General features: G+C 38.8%; 1 protein-coding gene across 2 annotated transcripts in view; it reads right to left on the bottom strand.

The window, feature by feature from the left end:
* Positions 1-15,301, bottom strand: part of Dsc3 (desmocollin 3) — a 40,039-nt gene extending 24,738 nt beyond the window's left edge. For both annotated transcript variants that reach the window (XM_013014866.1, XM_013014867.1), the window contains exons 1-4: positions 15,239-15,301; positions 6,451-6,535; positions 3,814-4,022; positions 1,577-1,687 (exon numbers count right to left, since the gene is read on the bottom strand). In XM_013014866.1, the coding sequence (XP_012870320.1) occupies positions 1,577-1,687; positions 3,814-4,022; positions 6,451-6,535; positions 15,239-15,301 (468 nt within the window). The remainder of the gene's footprint in view (positions 1-1,576; positions 1,688-3,813; positions 4,023-6,450; positions 6,536-15,238) is intronic.
* Between the last annotated feature and the right edge of the window lie 6,952 nt (positions 15,302-22,253).

Raw genomic sequence — 22,253 nt, 5'->3', positions numbered from 1 at the left:
TAGCTATCTAGAAGGCTGAAATCTGAGGACTGTGATTCAAAGCTAATCCAGGCAGGAAAATCTGAGACTCTTATCTCCAATTAATCACCAAAAAGCTGGAAGTAGAGCTGTGTTTCATGTTGTAGAAAGCTACGTTTAAGCTTAAAATCTCAGAGAGCTCAAGCCCCAGGTCCAGCCTCAGGAAGGAAGGAAGGAAGGAAAGAAGGAAGGAAGGAAGAAAAGAAGGAAGAAAGGAAGGAATGAAGGAAGGAAGGAAGGAAGGGAAGAAGGAAGGAAGGAAGGAACAGAGGAAGAAAAGAAGGAAGGAAAATAGGAAGAAAGGAAGGAAAGAAGGAAGGAAGGAAGGAAGGAGAGAAGGAAGGAAGGAAGAAAGAAAGAAAGTAGACACCATAATCAAGTTGTTTTCTTTCCAGGATTCAAAGATATCTCAACATATCTAATTCAATTGCAACATATAAACAGAATTAAGGACAAAAAATATCATTTCAATATGTGTAGAAACATGGGAGAGTGAAGAACAACCAGAAACAAATTAGTGAAAGAAGTGAAAAACTGAGTGACTGGTACTGTAGAATCCAAATGAAGAAAATATTTCGAGGAAGAGAGAAATGTCATCTTTGTCACTGTACATTTGTTAGGGGAATGAAAACTGAGAGGCAGTAACTTAAGCAATGCAACAGTTAAAATTACTCATGATCAGCATAACTTTGGACTCACTCCCTCAGCGTATTTAGTATGAATGAGCAAGAGTATAACAGTGGACAAGTAAAAAATTAAATGCATGGGTCAGGAACTCAGTACTACACAGCAATTTCTGTTATAGAAATTCAATGGGATGAAGGCTTTCACTTCAATAATAGTTTCCATTGTGTATGTTCCATCCAGATTTTAATATAAAGGAAACCTGGTTACATCGTTACCATGACCCAAAACTTCTGTTTTTAGGATAAAGAAGAATTTAATCACAGAATATATTCAGCCCATAAAATTCGGGCCCCACCTGCCTCTTGCACCTCATCATCCACCTCACTACATCATACCCAGGAAGACTGAGCTCCACAGCACTTTCAGAAGCAGATACAATTATGTATCTGCTTAAGACTTTCAGAACTCAGCTCAGACATGTCTTCCTGGAAGCCCACCTGACCATGGAAGTTCATGTTACCAGATCACCCCAGTGACTTCTCTGGAAATATACTTCACACATAGTTCTGCAACCATTTACCTAGTCTTATCTTCTCCAGAGACCAATAACGTACATGAGAACAAGGATGAGGCCTAGGTTTCTTTCCACCTTTACCAGCTAAACAGGTGCCTATCCCAAGTGTTCAACAGCTGTCAGCTAAATGTGCGAATAAACCCATAAACATCATTCTCTGCTGTAGTCTGTCTCATATCATTAGTATTTTAACCCTTTCCATTTGCTCATTTCACACATTTTTATGAAGTCTCCTGTATACCTTCAATCAAATCTGTTTGCTTTTAAATGCCTAAAGAGTCTCAAAGCCTGAGGGGAGGAACAGATGAAGCAGACTATTAGAATGAAAACATCCATTCAGAAGGAATGTAAACTTACTTGTTGAAGAAACAAAGGGAAGGGACCCAAGGAATTCTCTTGCATCGAACAAGGAATAGGTGCCCATCTCCTCTTGGCTCTCCTGAGAACAGTTTCTCCAGTGTGTCTTTTCTTTAATAACTGAATTCAGAGGAAGAAAAAAAAAGATAAACAAAAGCATCACAGTCAAATTTATTGGAAAATAGTGACCAGTTCATAAACCTAATGTCTACCTAGTTAATAAGATCTTTTTGCATTAGAAGAGTCAGAAAGAATATATCCAGATTTTTAAAAATGTCACTAACTAGTGAATTTCCTTAGTATTCCTTTCTCACATTATCATACTTTCAGGGTGTTAAAATTGTTACTATACTCATTTCTTCTTGTTCTATCCTAAGTAGAGATAAAGAACACATGCTTTCACTAACAGTCTCATGAAATGGCACTCACCTATTTTATCTATTGAAACCTCTTCTTAGGTAAACCAAAGAGAGAAAAGACATGTTCTTAATCACCTTCATCTACTCTCACTGTCCAACATGATAACCACTGACAACCACTAGCCATGTACTACTTATGTAAATTATAACTGAGTGAAATGGAGCCAGGCACCAGTGGCTCACAATTTCATCCTAGCTACTTTTGTCCTAGATAAGAATGAGAGAGTCATGGTTTGATGCTAGCTGAGGCAGAAAAGTGGCATAAATCTGTCTTTTAAGCTTTGTATGAGGCTAAGAGGATTGCAATTCTAGGCCAGCTAAAGGAAGCAAAATGGGCAACACTCGCCTCTAAGGGAAGATGCTGGGCATGATGGCATGTGCTTCTAATCTCAGGTACAAAAGGATCACAATCTAGATATATCTGGACACAAAACAGTACCCTATCTCATAAATAAGCAGCACAGGAAAAGATTGGAGGCATGGCTCAATGATAAAGCACCCTCCTAGCAAGCATAAGGTCTTGAATTCAAACTCAAGTGCTGCAAGTAAGTTCTATCATTCCATAATATGCTAAGTGCTCAGTAGCAGTTAATATTGGTTCTCCATACCAGAGAGCAAAGATTATAGAATCTCTATCATTGGAAAAAGTTCTACCAGACTTCTCCTTTTATTTCATGATGTAGCAAAAGGAAACATTTGATTTCATGTTAATCAATAATTTTACAAGTACTAAGTAAAATGCTGAGCAGCCATTTAATTAGTTTTATCATTAGTCCAGATAACATAGAGTAGGGGTAATTCAGTCTAAACCTTTCATCATTTTATGACCACTTTCCTATTGGCATTCCTCATGATCCATTGTTTGTACTAATAAGAAATTCCAAAGGCTACAATAGTTCCTAACTGGTGCTGGTACATAAATGCTAGAATTAAGAGAAGTAGAAGAATCCTTCATAGAGAAGGTATCATTCAGATTTACCAAAGTAAAATGAATGCCAGAGCTTTACTACTGCTAAGAAAGACAAAAGAGTAGAGAGGAAGAGAGGAAGAAAAGGAGGAAGAAGAATTAGTGAAACTGTTGGAGAGATGATAGAGGATATCAGAGCCAGGGAAAATCCTATTTGTCCTTTGGTCCTCTTTGCAATTCTTTTTATCAATGGTTTTTTTTTTTATTGTGAAAATACCGTATGGAGGGGTTACAATTACATGGGCAAGGTAATGAGTACATTTCTTATCAAGCATTGTTGCCTCCTCCTTTGTTTACCCTTCCCATCCCTTCTCATCTTCTGCTGTGCCCTTCCTCCCCTGACCCGCTGCCAAAGTTGTAAAGTTCATTTTTCGACATAACGTCTTGTACATCTCATTGTTGCAATGTGTCCACCTGTATCCCTATTTAAACAATTTGTTTTTTTTCCCTTCCCCTCCACAAAGTATAGCAACATCAAAGACAGTGAAAACAGGGGTTATACCATAGTGGAAGGACATACAAAGCAACAAAGGAATCATCTTATAAATATGTTAGAAATAATAGTAAGAAACAAAAACAATTGAGTCCTTATCTTAGGGTTCATTTCGCCTAACATCAACTTATCTGACTGTTTCTGCTTGTCTCAGACATATACTAGTTATTGCAAATAAGGGAAACCATGGGACCTATGTTTCTTTGGGCCTGGCTTACTTCACTTAATATAATTTTTTCCAAGTCTTTCCATTTCCTAACAAATGAGGCATTGTCATTCTTTCTGGTGGAGCCATAGAATTCCATTGTGTAATGAAAGTATTTTAGTTAAAGAACATGACTGAAAATATTTAATGTACTTTGCATACCTTCTTCTGGTGTTCCAGGAACACAATCATCTCTTTCTTCATTTGTGTCTTCCTATCAGAAAGCCGTATGGTGAATGATCTTTTTTCATCAGACAGCACAACAGTGCTGGCTGTGAACACAGACCCATCAGCTAGAACTCTAAAATCAGGATCACTTGACTGGATGAAATCTGCAGACCTGAGGCATTCTTTCAAATTAACTTCAAGTGAACATTTCCCAGTTGTAAGGTAGAAACACATAGAAAAGGGGAAAAAATGGTAAAAAGTCACTTCTCCATCAAAATTGTGAAATGAAACAATACAAACCAATCACTTTGCAATTGCCTGTCTTTCTTGCTATTTAACAAAATGGCCATTTTCTTTCAGTTAAAAATAATAGAAGTTTTAAACTGGGCACCAGAGGCTTGCATCTGTAACCCTACCTACTCAGGAGGCTGAGGTCTAAAAACTGCAGTTTGAAACATGTAAACATACAGTAGTAGAGGTGACTCAAGTGGTAGAACATGAGCTTTGAGTAAAAAAGTCAAGAGACACCACTCAGGTCCTGAATTTAAGGCCCAGTATTCACACAAAAATAAATGAATAAATAGTTTTGGGCAGCATCTAGGACTGAACTTGGGGCTTCTGATTTGTGAGGAAAACCCTAATTCCTGATTATATATTTCTGTTGAATAAGATGTTCTAAACCTTAATATGTTTCTAATAAACATATGGAAGTCATCTTCCAATTAAAGAAGTACATGCATTACACTCATAACAAAGTTGACCCACACACTCCCACATACACCTGAATAAGCACACAGAAGCTTTTCTCACAACACAGTCTGAGTCCTTTAGGTCAGAAGTTATTTCCATGAGCACAAAGAACAATGGGATGTATGAGTTAGTCATGCAAGAAAACATCTATCTCTGAATTTTCCCATTGACACCAATGTTTTCCTACTTTTCCTCACAAACCCCAAGGTTCTATATGTGTTTTCAGATCTCCACAGCTCCCAATAAAACTTTTTACGACATCCACCCTCCTTGAGAATTTTGCCAATAAAACATAGCAAAAGTAAGTATGCAGTTAGAGCCATTTCCTATGCCTTTTGTCACTTGTTCACTTCAGTAGAAACCAAATTGTTTACATTCAAGTACCTATCGCCAAGTAAATTCATATACTAAACTTGTTTAGTGTTTTCACTTTAACCCAGATCTGTCATAGCTGAACATATCCAGTCAAACAAAGAAGACAGCATTTTTCTTAAGGGAAGATGACACATTTCTCTCATCTTCATGTTTTTAACCAGGTGATAATTTCCAGTTCATTCCCCTAGAGGAACTCTTCTGTTTCTCTTTGCATCCATTCAACCCCCTGAGCTCCACACAAAAAGAAAGAAAAAGTGTTCTTTGTCTAATAAAATTAGCTGATGCACTTTAACCAGAAATTGTATACTTTGTTAAAAAAAATAATGTTGGTATCTTCGAGACAAGCCATGCATTCTTCTTCAAGAAACAATTGTCATGGTGCTTTCCTTTCTTGTTCCTTGTACCATAGTGGATAGCTCCGCCCTGGTTAGAGCTTCCCAGCCATTGAGAGAGCTTGAGGCTTGCCCAGGTGCTCAGAGCTTGCTGTACAAGTGACCAGGTTATATTTCATTTCGACTGGAATGGCTCAGTTGGTCATTTTCCTCAATACAGTATTGATAACATACTGCTTCAATTCTCTCAGATTCTTTTCTACATTTCTTTAATATTTGGAAGCCCAAAATAATGGAAGTGCTGTTTTTACCATAAAATTGCTGTGTTATTTTTAACCTACAGCAAAAGTGACCACAAAAGCATGGACCAGCCCTGTACAAGAGTTCAATCCTACAATCCTAGCTACTTGAGAGGTGGAGTAGAATGAGGGCAACCGTGGTATTAATGGTCACAAACTCCATGTCATTCAGTGGCTGGATGAAGGAGCATCCACCTATGGGGGAATCACAATTGCTGGATACTATGCTGGGCATCTTTCATTACCAGCAAAACAGGGAAGTATAAGTTGGAGAACTGCAGCCCTCCGGACCTGGGCATAAATTGAGACCCTACCTTAAAAGTAATCAACACCAAATGGGACCAGACGTGTAGATCAAGTAGTAGAGCTTCTGCTTATAAACACAAGACCTAGAGTTACACTTCCAGATGTTTTGTGCTCAGATTAACTATAAAATTTAGCAGTTACAAAAATCAAAAGCATATACTCTAAATATTCTTGGATTTTATCCATTTACAAAGAGACTCAGATCAACTCCAGAAGGCAAAGACTATATATCATACTCTTTACAGACTAGGAATTAAATTTTTGTTTAAAAGCACATTGTTTTTGGCTGAGCACAGTGGCTCACCTCTGTACCCCAGCTACTCAGAAGACTGAGATCTGAGGATCATGTTTCAAAGCCAGCCTGGGCAGAAAAATCCTCATGTAACTCTTATATCCAATGAACCACTCAAAAACCAGAAGTAGACTTGTGACTCAAAGTGTTGAGCACTAGCTTTGAGCAAAAGAGCTCAGGGACAGCACCCAGACCCTGAGTTCAAGCCCCTCAATCAACAACACAAACAATAATAACAACAAAAAAAAACTGTTTCCAAATTTCTCACCTCTGCCAATCATTCTGTCTGCTTCTAGTTTAGAAGGTACATTTAAGATCACCTTTTCACAGGCTTCAACTGCAAAACTGAAGATCTAGAATTAAAAAGAAAATAGTCACATTCATGTAATAGAAAATAAATTCCATATGATCATATCAATAGATCCAAAACAATCAATTGACCATTTTACTAACCATTTATGTTGAAAACCATCAACTCACTAAGAATAGAAGGACACTTGCTCAATACGATAGAGATATCTATAAAAATGTGCAACTAACTCCATACTTAGGTGAGACAGATTGGATACCTTCTCTAACATTCGGAACAAGACAACAGTAACCACACTTTCTACCTCTACATTATATGGGACCTTGTAGCCATGACAATTATAAGAAAATAAATTAAACCCAGGCCTACAAGTGGCTTGGGAAGGAATAAGTAAACCTTTCTCTAGTCACAGAAAATATGGTCTTGTTTATAGAAAATTCTAAAGAATCAGTAAAGATTAGCAATAAGGCTCCCGAAAATAAGATAAGCCTACAAAAATCAACTGTACTCCTGTAAATTGGCAAAATGTCTGAAAACAAAATTAAGCAAACAATTCTATTTGTCATTGCATCAGGAAAAATAAAACTTTGGAATAAGTTTAGTCAGAAAGTACAAAATTATACACTGGAAAAAATGAAATATCAGAGAAAGAGGCTTTATAGGACTCAAGCAAATGGAGAAAGATACCACCTTCAAGACTAGAAAAGATATTCATCAAACTCATCAACAGATTCAGTTCAATCCTTCTCAAAAACAAAAAAAAAAAAACCTCACGGAAACAACCCAATTAATAAATGGGCTAAAGACTTAAAGAGAGACTTCTCAGAAGAAGTAAGGATAGACAATAGACACATGAAGTAATGTTCAATATCTCTATCCATAAAATAAAAAAGAAAATCAAAACAATATTGAGATTCCATTTCAACCCAGTTACAATGCCCATTATCAAGAAAACTAACACCAGATGCCTATGGGGATATGGCCAAAAGGCAATGCTACTATACCGGTGGTAGGAATGTAAACTTGTTCAATGGCTCTGGAAAGCAGTATGGATGTTCCTCAAAAGATTAAACGTAGAGCTTTCCTATGATTCAGCAATCCCACTCCTGGGCTTGTATCCAATAGACCATAACCAAAACCAGCCAACACAACTATATTCATTGCAACATTGTTTACCATAGTCAAGACATAGAATCAACTCAGATGCCCCTCAGTGGACCAATGAATCAAGAAAATATGATATATATATACACAATGGAATGCTTCCATCAGAAAGAATGATATTGTACCAGTTTTTAAATAAATGATTATTAATCCTTATGAAATGCAGAAAATCCAAATATATTCAGGGGGAAAAAAAACAAGAACAAAGTTTGAGAACTTGCATTCTAATTCTGATAAACATTGAGTGGAAGTGATATAATGATAAAAAACAGAATAGAACTGAATTCCTAAAAATGAGTCTTTACTTATGGCTAGCTTTTTGAAAGTTCTGCAGAAGAAATCTCTTTAACAAATGATACTGGAGGATGGGAAGGGGAAACAAAGGAGGAGGCTACAATGCTTGATAAGAAATGTACTCATTATCTTGCCCATGTAATTGTAACCCCTCTGTACAGTATTTTCACAATAAAAAAAACAAATGATATTGGGATAATTATAAACCCTTATGCATAAAAGTGACTATGGGCACCTACATCACAGAGACACAAAAGTTAACTCAAAACAAATCACGGGCCTAAGTATAAGAACTAAAACTATTCAAAGAAAAACTTAAACCATCTTCATGATTCTAGGTTAAATAGTGATTTCTTAGATAAAACATCAAACATGAGCAACAAATAAAAGTTGATGCAAAAATTTAATCAAAGCTTAAAACTTTTACTCTTCAAATAATATTATAATGTAAAACTATAATCTACATAATGAGAAATCATATTTTCTAATTATATAATAACAAATACTTATATCCATCACTTATCAAGGTACTTTAAAACTCAATAACAAAACCTTGAAAATAGGTAAAGATTTATAATGGACATATTCCAAAGAAGATATATAACTAGTCATTAAACATTTTTAAACATGCCCATCATCCTTAGACATTAGGGAGATGAAATATTAAACTCCAGTGAGATAACTACAAAAGGTAATTAAATAAACAAAATAGAAACTGACAAGTTGTTGAGAAGGTGGACAAACTGGAATCCATAAGAACTGCTAGAAAAAAGGTAAAGAGGAACAGATACTTGTAAAATAGTTCAGCAGTTTCCAAAAGAGGTGAGTTTCTGACTGACTATACTGGGGAGTTTCTAGATCACTTTTCAAAGGGTAATGGTGTGGGTGGGCCTCAGGCCACACAGAGAGCCCAGCCCATGAAGGTTCAACCTGGTTCTGTGGTCACCAAGCTCCATTCATGACCCCAGGAGTGTGAGACAATCCATCAAAGTGTGAGAAGGACACCCAGAAACTTCTCTATATTTATTTCACCTGAGGATTATAATAACTCTTTCTGACGGGGGAGAGAGGTAAGGATATACTCTGCATGATTAAATAAATAAATAAGGTAAAATTAAATGAAAACCTATGCCCACAAAAACTTTTTCATGACTAATCATAGCAACACTATCTACTATAACCAAGATGTGTAAAACTGCACTGTACACTAGCTGGAGAAGAGATGGAATGTGATTCATATATAAAATGGAATATTATTCAGATACAAACAGAAACATGGTACCACATGAATATACCTCAAAAACACTATGGCCAGTGAAAGAAAGCAGACATAAAGAGACATGTATTGTATGATTTCATTTATATACAAATACAGAGAGGAGAGAGACAGAGAGAGTGAAAGTACATTCTTGGGTACCTAGGGTGAGGGTAAAGAAGAAGGAGTTTTCCTTTTGATGATGATGATGCATTCTGTAGATTTACTAAAATTCATTGAGTAGTTCACTTCACAGAGGTGAAGTTTATGGGATGTAAATTTTACCTCAAGGAAGTTGTTTGAAACAAAAAATGATATTATCTGAAAAATGATCTTTTCCACACCTTCTTCCATTTTATACACTTTTTGCAATTTATACACTTGCACAGGTAATCTCAAGAAAAATATAATGGAATAATAACCATAGAAGAATTGCAGCTCTGAATGAATCAAGATAAAATATATCTATGCAAAGTTAAAAGATACTTCTATGCCAAGTTAAAAGATTAACTCCCAATAACACAATTGTAAATTTTTTTTTCTTTTCTCTTCTTTTTGGTCAGTTGTGGGGCTTGAACTCAGGTTCTAGGCTCTGTCCCTGAGCTTTTGTGTTCAAGGCTAGCACTCTACCATGTTGAGCCACAGCACCATTTTAAATTAATGTACAGATAGATATTCACATAATCCAAAAATATTAATCACCTCTTCTAATTTCAGTTTTTGTATATAATTAAAGAAACCTATTTTGTTCTACAAATTATGAAGTTATTTCTAATTTTTAAACTTTTTGCCCAAATAGAACATATTTTGTGTATGACTTTTCTTTAGCTATCTAATCTTTCTTGGCATTACATATCACCAATTGACCCAGAGCCATGATAATAACTCTTCCTTTTTTAGCTAATAAAGCCATTTCCCAAATAGGCTAATCCCAAAATATAGAATCTGTTTCTATGTTTTCTAGACTACTGTATTAATGTGTGCCTTTATCTCTTTATTAATATGATGTACTTTTAATTAATATAGCTTCAAAATAAGTCTTGGTATTTGTTATGGTGCCTTAATCTCTGTTATCATTCTTTAAATTATCTTTGCTCTTTTTAGCCTCCATCACTTTCCAAAAACTTTATTATCATTTGACAAAGTTTCAGGAAATTTTGCTGAACCATTCAGACGAACTCAACAGATCAGGGCTATTGAGCCTTCCCATTCATGAAGATTATGTATTCTCTAGCATTTTTTTAACTTTCCTATAAAGCTTTAGAATTTTTGGTTTCAAGATATTTCACAGTTTTCTTAGATTATATCAAAATATATTATTATTGCTATTAACTTATATTTTCTCACTATCTGCTGATTGCCTGTGGAAGTAATTTTAAAATATCGACCTATCTACAAGGAAACTTGGTTTTATCAGTCTCAGTAGTTTATCAGTCGACAGGTTGTATCTTCAATGGAATTAACCCTAGACCTGGCCAAATGACAGTTAAATTTCTTTCCTTATATTCCTATATCTCTTGTATTATTGCCAGTGCATTTGTGCTTGCTAGAACTGTCTATAGAATGCTGAATTGAAAGAGCTATGGTCATAAATAGCTTTGTTCCTAATATTAAAGAGAGAGAGAAGTTATACATCTTGAAACTATAGAATATAAATACAATAATTTGAATATAATTTGTAGGGATTGAATACATTATTCAATATATTAGCCAGACACTAGTGGCTCACACCTGTAATCCTAGCAGCTCAGAAGACAGAGATCTTAACAATAGACTGAGATCTAAGGATTGCAGTTTCAAGCCAGCCCAGGAAGGAAAATCTGTGATTCTTATCTCCAAGTAACTACCCAAAAGTTGGACATGGATCTATGGCTCACGTGGTAGAGCAGTAGATTTGACCAAGAAAAGCTCAGAGATAGCACCAGGACACTAAGTTCAAGTCCCAAGATGGCAACAGAATAAATAAATAAATAAATGGATAAATAAATCCTGTAAAAACAGCATTAAATTAACAAAATCAACTACTTTTTAAATTAACTATTTTAAAGTCACTACTACAACATGCAACTTAAAAACTGGACACTGGCATCTTATGCCTATACTGCTGATTACTCAAGAGTTTGAGGCACATAGGAATGAGATTTAAAGTCAACCCAGGCAAAAAGCCAGGCTGAAGGTGTAGCTCAAGTGATAGAGTGCCTGTGAAGTAAGAAAGTTAAGCCAGCAGGGGGGACCCTGAGTTCAAGCCCTGACATCAGAAAAAGAAAAAACATAAAAGTTTTGTATTTTGCCAGGCTCTGGTGGCTCACGCCTATAATCCTTGCTACTCAGGAAGCTGAGATCTGAGGATTTCAGTTCAAAGCAATCCCGGGCAGGAAAGTTCTTGAGACTCTTATCTCCAATAAAGCACCAGAAAACCAGAAGTGATGCTGTGGCTGAAGTGGTAGAGTGCTATCCTTGAGCTGAAGAGAGTAGGGACAGTGCCCAGGCCCAGAGTTCAAGCCCCATGACTGACCAAAAAAAAAAAAAAAAAGTTTTATATTTTAAACACTGATAACTTACAGACTGGTAATTTTAGTTTAATGTCGTATACCTTCTAAAGCAAAGCTCTTGAATAACTTAAAAAAATATATGATTTTAAATACCTATAATTATGAGCAACCTTAAATGAAAAGGCAACAAATTTAGTTTTTAAAAATGAAAATGTAGGGATTGGGGTGTAGCTCAGTGGTTGAGCACTTGCGTTAGCACATAGAAGGTCCTGGATTTGAGCCACGGGAAAAATAATATTCAATATTGGAAAAATAATATACAATCTTGTCTACTGAAATCTAGGAGAAATAAATTACTTTGTTTTATAATGTGACTTATAAATGTCATTAATATGCAATTATACTAGCAGAAAAATAAATCCTGATAGGAAGATCTAGTGCACAAAGGAAAGTGGAAATCAATGACACTCTCTGTGATTACTTCACTTTTGTGTTGTTCAATTTTGTGAGTTGAATACACAAAGAAGGCTTTCTGCAAGATACCTTTCATCAGTAGAGGAAATGGAGCCAAAGAATGGAACTGGAGGTGTGGCTCTGTAGTAGAGTACTTGCCTTGCTTGGGCAAGTCCTAAGTTCACTCTAAATAATAGAAAGAAAGTAAGGAATGGAAAGGGATACAGTGTCTGAAATAGAGAGGAGATGTCTTGACTGAACATACTAATTATGGTATTTTTTTTTTGGGTCCGGTTGTGTGGCCTGAACTCTGGGCCTGGGCGCTGTCCCTCAGGTCTTCAGCTCAAGGCTAGCGCTCTACCACTTGAGCCACAGCGCCACTTCCGGCTTTTTTCTTTTTGCTTATATGGTGCTGAGGAATCGAACCCAGGGCCTCAGGCTTGCAAGGCAAGCGCTCTACCACTGAGCCACCTTCCCAGCCCCTAATTATGGTATTTTTAACTTTTCAGTTCTCGGCACACTTCTTCAAAGTGAAAATACTATCTATTCAATCTTACCACCTCCAAGGTTGATGGTAAGAGTTACCTCTATTGCCAATCCTCTGGTGATTCTAAGAGATCTCGTCCAAACCAAGCTCATTCCCATCATAAAATGGGAATTCTGGTTAAATGGAAAGTATGACTAATAGCACATCATCACAGATGTCATATGTGGCAAACAACTGGTGTGAGGGTTTCAATGGGATCAGAAAATGTGTACTGGCTTCCATTTACTCAGTTACTCAGAAGATACTGATGAATCTAGCAACAACATCAAAACCTTCTTTTGGAAAAGGTAATTGATCATGCATTAATTTAAATACATATTACACATATACTAAATATATACTACAACTGTGTGGCTCTAAAATAATCTATCTCTCATTTACTTACTTCATTTGTCAATATAATAAATAAATTGTCAATAAAAGTCAATATAAACTGGGTTTAATTTTTTAAAAGATTTGTGTGTCAAACAAAAAGATCTTTCTGGTAAAGGAGTCATTGGTGATTTATTAATTAATAATATAAAATATGAGATTGGGTGTGGTGATGCACACCTGTAATCTTCATAATCAAAAGGCTGAGAAAGCAGGATCTTGAGTTCAAGGCCAGCCTGGGTACATAGGGAAACCCTGTCTCAAATAACAACAACGACGACGATAATACAAAACTTGAAAATATGGAATTCACATTTGTCAACATCAGTTGCAAGGAGGAAAAGTACAGAATTGGAAGGTTGGGGGGCTATCAAACATTAAGCTAGCTCAAGTGGTAGAGTTCTAGCCTTGAGCAAAAGAGTTCAGAGACAGTGTCCAGGCCCTGAGTTCACGCGCGCCTACACACACACACACACACACACACACACACACAAGACTGTAGGGTTGACAGGATCAAAAGACATCCTAACCTATCCACCCAGACCAAAATTGAAGTTGTATTGAAGTTGTATGTTAAACGGGGGCAGTTTGCAGAAGAACTGCCATTCAGTGTCCCCCATTTCATCTATGAAGTTCTTTATAAAAAGAATTAATCCTAAACAAGTCTATAGCTTCAAAGATGAAGCTTTCTCTATTAGGTTTACATACTCCATCTCGCCCGGCCATTACTAAGCATCTGCATCCACACACACAGTCCTGGCTTCCTTGCCTTGCGGAACTCTTGGAAAGGCCGACAGTTTTCTTCTCATTCCCTCATCCCTGACTGAGGGAAAACACAAACTACCAGATTTTAAGTCAAAATGCTGTAAATGCTCTCAAACAAAACCGCAGACGAAGCAGTCGGTGTTTGTAAAGAGCTATTCCATCCACTCCATCCAGGTATTTTGTTGTCACAGTGGCAAAGTTAATCCATATAGTTCCTCGAACCATTTCTTGACCATAGTTTTCATCACAACTACAAATCCAATGTTCAAATTTCTCTGATTTAAAGATTGGCAAAACTTGGGCCCTAAGTAAGGGCAGCAAGAATCCATTTAGCTGGAATGAACCTACTCCCACCGCGGGCGGAATCCTCTCCCGTCCAGATAGACCCCAGGACTATTTCCGGCTTGGGATCCTCAGTTGCTGCCTGATCTAGGTTAAATCTGAAAGCTTGGCAAGTAGCTATGTCGCCAAAACTCCGAATTTCTCGCTTCCAGTCTCTATGTTCTTTGGGGAAGTTGTTTCTCACTTGCTTTCCAGGGGGATCTCCATACAGGCTGGCAGCATTTGGGAGCCCTAGGCTGGGCTCTGTGCCCCAGGTGTAATTATCCCCTAAACCGTTCTAATTTAAGTACGATCCACTCACTCCCCTCGCACCTGACTCTGGCCTTATACCTGCCAATCGCGGCCACATTCCCACCACCAACCAGCCCACCCACCCAGCCTTCCCACGCCCTGCCCTAGCTCCCCCTGCCCCCTTCATACACCCACCACCTCTACTGAGAAGCCCATGGATGACTGGTTCCCCAATAGGCTCCCTAAGAGCCTTTTCTTGAAAGCCCAGCAGGAAACCCCGTTTCTCAGATGCAACCCCACCCAGAGGCCCAAGGTCCAATGTTCCATTCACTAAAAATCCCCGGTTGGAGGTCAACTGAAACGCAGTGTGCTCAGGGCAGGGAAGGGCAGACAGATCCTTAAGTGCCATGTCCTGTCTGAGGTCTGCTGGATCCAGAAGCCTAAACAACTGAACAGCAAGCTTCCTCTCTTACTGCTCTCCTCCCCGCCCCGCTCCCACCAAGGAGCCTGATCATGATCACCAACCTGGCCTGGGAGCCTGCAGAGCCGCTCCAATCCCACCCACGCCCGCTCAGTCACCGGAAGGCGCCCACCCGCGCGCGGGGGAACTCAGGCGCCTCTCCAAACGCAAGGAACAGAATCGGCGCCCCCCAAAACAAACCTCTCCAGTCGCCCCCTCAAAAGTCCTTTCCCCTCTCCCTCCAGATACGAACTTAGGGCTTGTTCCTGCCCTGGAGGAATGAGCTGAACCTTGGAAGTCACCTTGGGGGTCCTCTAAGTCCCTGCAGCCGCGCCCCCAGCGACCCGCCCCCTCGCCCACCCCGGGCTCACCAGGACGGTCAGCAGCCCGCACGGGGCTCCGCACCGCGGGCTCCGGGACCCGGCGGCGGCCATCGGGGCGCAGGCCAGACAGCGGCAGGAGGACGCGGGCACCAGGCAGAGACGCTCGAAGGCTTCTTGCAGTTGCTTTGGCTCCCTGAGCTTCTCTGCCCGGGAGCGTGTTCTCTCTTGAAACCCGATTGGACTCAGGCGACGCCGAGCGGCCCCTCCTAGTTATTTCTCAAGTTTTATCACCGCCAGGGCCGCTGGGGGAGCTGCCTGAGCCTGTCCCTCTGCTCGCCAAGGCCGCCAGGGTGCTCGCTAGCTGGGAAAGCGGTCCCGGGCCCACCCTCTGCCGGCTTCTCCCACGCCCATCACCTGCCCAAACCGTCCCGAGGCGGGCATCCTCATCGCTGACGCTGCGCCCCTGCATTCCCACTGCGGAGCCCAAATCCGCCTGCCCCAACTTGGTGCTGCCGGGGTGCCAGGAACAGCCTTGTGATCTGATCACACGTTCCTCCCTTCAGCTCCGGAACAAATTCTGGGCCATGTCTCTAGGTTGAAACAAAACATACACCTTTTCTGTCCCTGAGAACGTGGGCTGGAAGATCTGATCTTCCTGCCCGTCTTGGCGCCTTCTATGAGACTTTTAAACATCAAATTGTTCTAGGATCTAAATTGTCGGTCTAGTACTTTTTTTGTTTTGATAATTACACGGAGATATTTTTGTTTTTCAGTTTGCAATCGAAAGAGAATGTACTGCACCTTCCTTCTACTCGCAAAAGAGGCTCAGAAAGGCAATATCGTTCCAGAAATACTTAATCGGATTTCAAAGCCAGTCAATACTAACTCCCACCCCTCACCCTTCCGGCTGTAGAAAAGGAAATTTCATGAGACGCAGTTTCCTCTCATGACCATTTACAGCTCAAGGAAGCAGTCATTACCCCCCTTCACCCCCCGGAGCTGGTTCCTAACTGTACCAGGGATATTCCTTTAGTTCTGCCTAGACCCCCTTTGATTTCAAATGCAACTAAACAGATTGGATTCCGGAAGTAATCTCTCCCAAAAGTGTGTGTGACTGCTCCTCAATTCCAAAGTTCAGGGACCAGACCTTAATTAAGACAGTCCCCATTCGCCAGTTATGGTCATCTCTGATAGAATTCTTGTCCACGCCAGGTGTTTCCCATAAAAGACTTCCCTCCAAGTCCTGACTCCTCTCTCTGAGGACTTATGCACTCTTGTGTGTTGCTTTCCAGTTTCACTTCTGAGGCTCAGGGGGACCCATCAATGGAAGTCTGTACAGAAGGCCCTTCCCAGCTCAGAGAAAACTCACGCAACTGCTTTCTTCCATTCCCATCCTCTCAATCCTCATCTTTGCCCATGACCTTAAGGAAAGCTTCTCAGTTTCCCACCAGCCCCATGCACCTAGCTTTTCTGAAACACAGATAAGAAAAGGGCCAGCCATGAGCCTCCAATGTTCAGATTCCTCTCTCTCTCTCTGCCCTACTTGGGGAGGGAGTGAAGGATTGAAGAACTAAAGTGAAGAAATTGTAGGGCCAGGTCTATAACTCGCTAAAAAAAAAAAAAAGCTTTGAAGAAGCAAAAAAAGCCTGTTATAAGACCAGAGAAAAGACCAGGAGTAGGAGAATATTCTGGATAGACTCAATGATAATTTTTCACTTTAAGGAGAAAGGGATTGTGGGCTCAGCACAGCTGAATAGATGAACATCAGTGGCTGAAAAACTGGGCTAGCATGATCAATTCATGGAAAAACCATGCTGAAGTCTTGGCAATAAATAGAGCCAGATGCTGGTGGATCACACCTGTAATTTTATCTACTCAGGAGGCTGAGATCTGAGGATCAAGGTTCAAAGCCAACCCAGGCAGGAAAGGCCTGAGACCCTTATCTTCAATTAACCACCAGAAAACCAGAAGTGGAGCTGTGATTCAAAGTGGTAGAGTACTAGTCTTGAGCAAAACAAACTCAGAGACAGTATCCAGTCGCTGAGTTCAAGCCCCCTGACCAACAACAACCCCCCCCCACCAAAAGGAGCTCCATCAGTGTGTACAAAAGGGTTTCTAAAGTGTTCTAAAGTACTGCCGATTTGTCCCTTTTTCGGGGAATTTTTATATTATTAATAAACCTGTTTTTGACTGAGCATGGATTGTATTATGTAAATGTGCACGTGTGATGGATTTTTATGTAAATTTATTCTAAATATCCTTAGTTTTTCTATTATTTCCATTTTACCTCCTCATTAGCTAGAATCTGACCTAATTATAACTGTTTTCCAAGTGACTAAAACTATAAAATAGCTATCCTCTGGTTGTTTAGTCTATGATGCACAATAGGAGTATTGTTAAGCCTACTGACAATGGCAATTGGTTTAAATTTCCACTTTCTGCTCCAACAAACTAAAAGTTATCATAGCAAGAGTTCTTACTGTAAGAGAGCAAATGGAAACATTTGTAAATTTGATTGCATAACTCTAGATATAATATGAATATTAAATTATTACTGAGTGTAGTATTAGTGACTATTTTGGATTTCCCATTTTGTTATAGCATGTATATGTCCCATATAACTTTATTAGTTTAAGTCCTAATATAGAACAATGGGTGTTTATAGAGGGCAATCTTTAAAGAAATTATAATAGCAACATAAAATGACTTGTTTTTCTGTTTATGTGGTGCTGAGGAATTGAACCCAGGGCCTCATGCATGCAAGGCAAGTGCTCTACCACTGAGCCACCTTCTCAGCCCCTAAAATGATTTTCAAATAAACTGAATCACTCATATTATAACTTAAAGTAAAGTAATTAAAATTTTATTGAAAATGTGTTTTACTTGACTATAGTTAGAAGTAGATGTCTTCCATAATAAAATTAATTTTAAGTGATCATGAGCTATCCTAAAGCATAAAAAGCTTTTCTAGCATATCTTTATTTTTTATTTAATTTTGAAAAAAAATAGTATAAATTAATTGTACCATGAGGTTTCATTATGATATTTATATGAATTGATCAAATTTGCCATCTATAGAACTTTTCCTTAACTTTTCCTTAACTTCTTTTATTGTGAAGGTGATGTACAGAGGAGTTACAGTTAATTAGCACATTTCTTTTTAAACAGTGTCCCTCTTCCCTTGTTTTCTCCCAGGTGTTCCTTCCTGTCCATCACCACAAGTTGTATAGTTCATTTTTAACATAGTGTCTAGTGAGTATCACTGGTGCATTTTGTTCACCCTTTGTCCCACATTTCTGCATTTCCTCCTACAATATGTTCTTTATTTTAATATCCAAGCCATCAAACTATGAAGTCAGTTGGAAGTCACTGCTTAAATCATAATGGCCCAAAACAAGAAAGTAATTTATTATTTTACCTTGTTATATACTTTGTAAGATGAGAGCAGCAGTAATAAAGGATCAAAAACAGGAAGATTTTAGATGAAAGCACACAACTGGAGGATTCCAGATGGAGTGTAATATTTTTTTTTATCAGAAAGCAACCTCCCAATAATTAAGAAGGAATGCTGTTTGTATCCGAAAGGAATCCCTGGCAATAGAAACGATGGCTGGTTTTATAAGGTGGGAACTGACCCCTGGCCAGATCCAGGCTTGCCCGTTCAGTTCTGTGAGTAGGTGTAACCTACCTACTTACCTCAAGTCTTACATGGTCAGTTGTGGCAGGTATGGATCACCTCAAACACTGCTACAAAATACAGCCACAACAATCACATAATATCTGAAACAAACAATCAAAAATAGACAAATATATATGAATGAAAGTTTTATATATATATGAATATAAAGAAGCATAAATTAAAACCAAGATTGTTTTGAATAATCCTCTGCAAGACACAAAGTGAATTCCACCACAGAATTCTCACCATCACATGTGGAATATTGTTTTGGTTAGAGAGTCACATAGTGTGACTAGAAGGTGCTCACTTATTTCCCAGAAACGACTGAACACAGCTTTGGCTATGTGATCATTGCAAAAGACTATTGGAGGATCCTGGATAGAAGAGAACTTAAGCAAAGAACAACCTATATGTATCTTATTTCTACCTAGGAGCTCTGCCTGCCTCCCTCTTCTTCTAATTTCCTGCAAAAGTACTCTCTTTCCAGATCTAATTCCAGTCCCTTGCAAATATTCCAGATAGCAAAGGGCATCTCAAGTCTACAACAAAATGGTGCCTGGCCTGGAAAAGAGGAGCAGCTCCTCCAGATTCTGTGATGGGTGTCCTCACATCACTATTTCTCCTTCTAGGATTAATTTGTCCTTAGAATGATTGGCCATAGAACCACCCATTCCCATCCACAGAACACTTTTCAATCCACAGAGGAAAGGCCTTTCATTCACATCTTAACAACAGTCACTCAGAAGTACAACACTTGTATAATTCTTGAATTCACAATTATCCTAACACACACAAAGACAGTAACTCCAACCTAGGTTGGGTGTGCCAGTTTCTCTTTACTAACTAATGAGTCAAGAACTATTACAATGCTTTTCCTTTTCCTCCACTACCATCTTCAGTCTCCCTCAAAATATCCTCTTCTGCAAAGTATTTTCAAAGAGGAGCAGGCAGTGTGACCCAGTGGCTTCTCTCTAATCTCGAAGGGATAGTCCTTTCCACAAAGACAAAGTTACATTGTATGTGTGTGTATGTGTGTGTGCATGTGTGTGACAACTCCTTACAGAAACAAAGTAAAGGCAGAGTGACAAAGCTCCATTCCAGAAGGAATTTTCTTAGTTTCTCTCATTCAGAATCATCCATTGGTACCCCTTCAGAGTAAAACTGTCTTCCTACTGGGTGAGACTCTAGTTTTTTCTGGATGTTCTAATATCCTCTGGACCTTATTGTGAGCATCTGCCTACACAAATAGGATTGCATAAGTGAAGGTTACAGGTGTGCGCCAGTTGACTTCCAGATCTCATGTGTCATTTTCCCAGCAACATCCCCTGATTACTGCCCCATCAGCCTTCTCTTTCCCAGAAGTTGTGGAGGACCATCCCTCAACAGAAGGCTTGGGAAGGGGCACAACATGCCCAACTCAGGAGCAGAGAAGGAGCTTTTCCACCAGCTCCCTATGTGCAGTACATGACTTAACATGCAGCCCCTTATTATTTTCTTCATTGATAATAATGCATTTGTAAACTTGATTTACTTCAAAATCTGTTCATCTAGATTTTTCTCTCAATCTGTCACAAATTTCTAAAGGGTTGCATTTCTAGAAGAGAAATACTTTCCATCAGTTAGCTTATTAGTGTTCATGGAGCAGGCATGCAGTGCCACCAGTGTTTCTCTTGCATAGCTTTTGAGGATCATGTGTACATTGGCCTCTCTGTGTTATAATAAGCTATACCCTACCTTCACAGGAAAGCAACAATCTAACTTGCAGACATCTATGTAGGATTGCACTGGGTACCTATCTCTTAAAAACAAACAAAAAACCCCACTAATTCTGAGGTCCTAGCTAAACATTACAAAAACCAAGAAACTAATCATTTTCCTAGAAGAGCCATTTCATTCCCCTTACCTAGTAAGATGCCAGTGTTGTTCAATAAAATTGTTATTTATCTATGGCCATTCTTAAAGTTTCAGCCTTGAGCCTCCCAGGGTAGTTTTATATTTTCTTGTCTTTCTGTAATAGTTTTTTCCTTATGATGAATAATTTTGAGCAATTGTTTTCATGCACACACTTCTACCAGTAAATATAATTGAGTTACTCTTCTTTGTATTAATGTTTTATAATGGCAATGTTTATTAACTCTTCACAAATGTTTATTTCTGTATAATATATAATATATAAATTAGTTATTAAATTCAAATTTTGGTGCTCTTTTCATAGAATGATCTTTTATTTGCTAAAAGTTGAGCCCAAGTACTCCTCAACCTTTTCCTATGGGATCTCTTGATGGTTTTATTTATTTCATAATTCTTGAATGTACAGGTGGATGGGTAGAAGAAAACATATCTTCTCTAGTGCATTATTGTCTGAACTGATGGATGAAAGCCACTTTTTATATTTTTCTTTTATTTCTTCTTCTTCTTTTTTTTGTTTTCTTCCTCTTCCCAAACCAGCCTGTGGTGACCTATGAAAACAGCATATTATTTATCTTGACCCAGAAAATCTCACAAAAATCATACAAGTCAAGACATTCAACACTTCAAGCTTACCTTAGGAACACCCATGAAACTGTCTAGGTCATGAAGAATTTGCCTATCTGAAAAGTATATCAGCAAGCATCTGAAAGATGTCACTTTCAGAAAGCAACATATGCCATTCTGGCGTTGGAATGCTGAAGATGATACGTGTGTCCAGGCCAAGTAGTGAGGCTGGATACAGGACCAGTGCTCCCCTTCAACTCCAAAAAACATGCTGAGCCTAGTTCATGGTGGTACACACTTGTAATCTTAGCTACTGGGAGGCTGAGCTCTGAGGATAGCAGTAAGCCAGCATGGTCAGGAAAGTTCTTGAGACCCTTATATCCAATCAACTACTCAGGAGCTGGGAGTGGTACCATGGCACAAATGGTAGAGCATCAGCCTTGAGCAAACAAGCTCAAAGACAACATCCAGGACTGGCACACACACACACACACACACACACACACACACAAACATTTTCTGAGTTCTTGTTGCACAAGCTTAAAAATGTAGAGAATAATGGTGAATTTAGGAGTTTAAAGGTAGACATGATGGCGAACAAAGAACTCAGGATGCACTACAGCACTTACAGAAGTCAGTGTTGTAGTAATCTATATCTGAGCTCCCTCTACCACATTGAGATGATCTTCCTGGAAAAAGTGGAGGAAAAGCCAGAATTGGAGATTGCCCAAAAGAAAAATGTATTCCAGGAGAAACTGAAGAAACAAAAACTTATAAGAATGAACTCTGGGCCTGGGTGGAATCCCTCAGGTCTTCAGCTCAAGACTAGCACTCTACTATTTGAGCCACAGTGCCACTTCCAGTTTTCTGGTGATTTATTAGAGATAAGAGTCTCACAGACTTTCCTGC

Source organism: Dipodomys ordii, unplaced genomic scaffold, assembly GCF_000151885.1.
Source record: "Dipodomys ordii isolate 6190 unplaced genomic scaffold, Dord_2.0 Scaffold25, whole genome shotgun sequence".
NCBI lineage: Eukaryota > Metazoa > Chordata > Mammalia > Rodentia > Heteromyidae > Dipodomys > Dipodomys ordii.
This window is presented reverse-complemented; position numbering and strand designations above follow the sequence as displayed.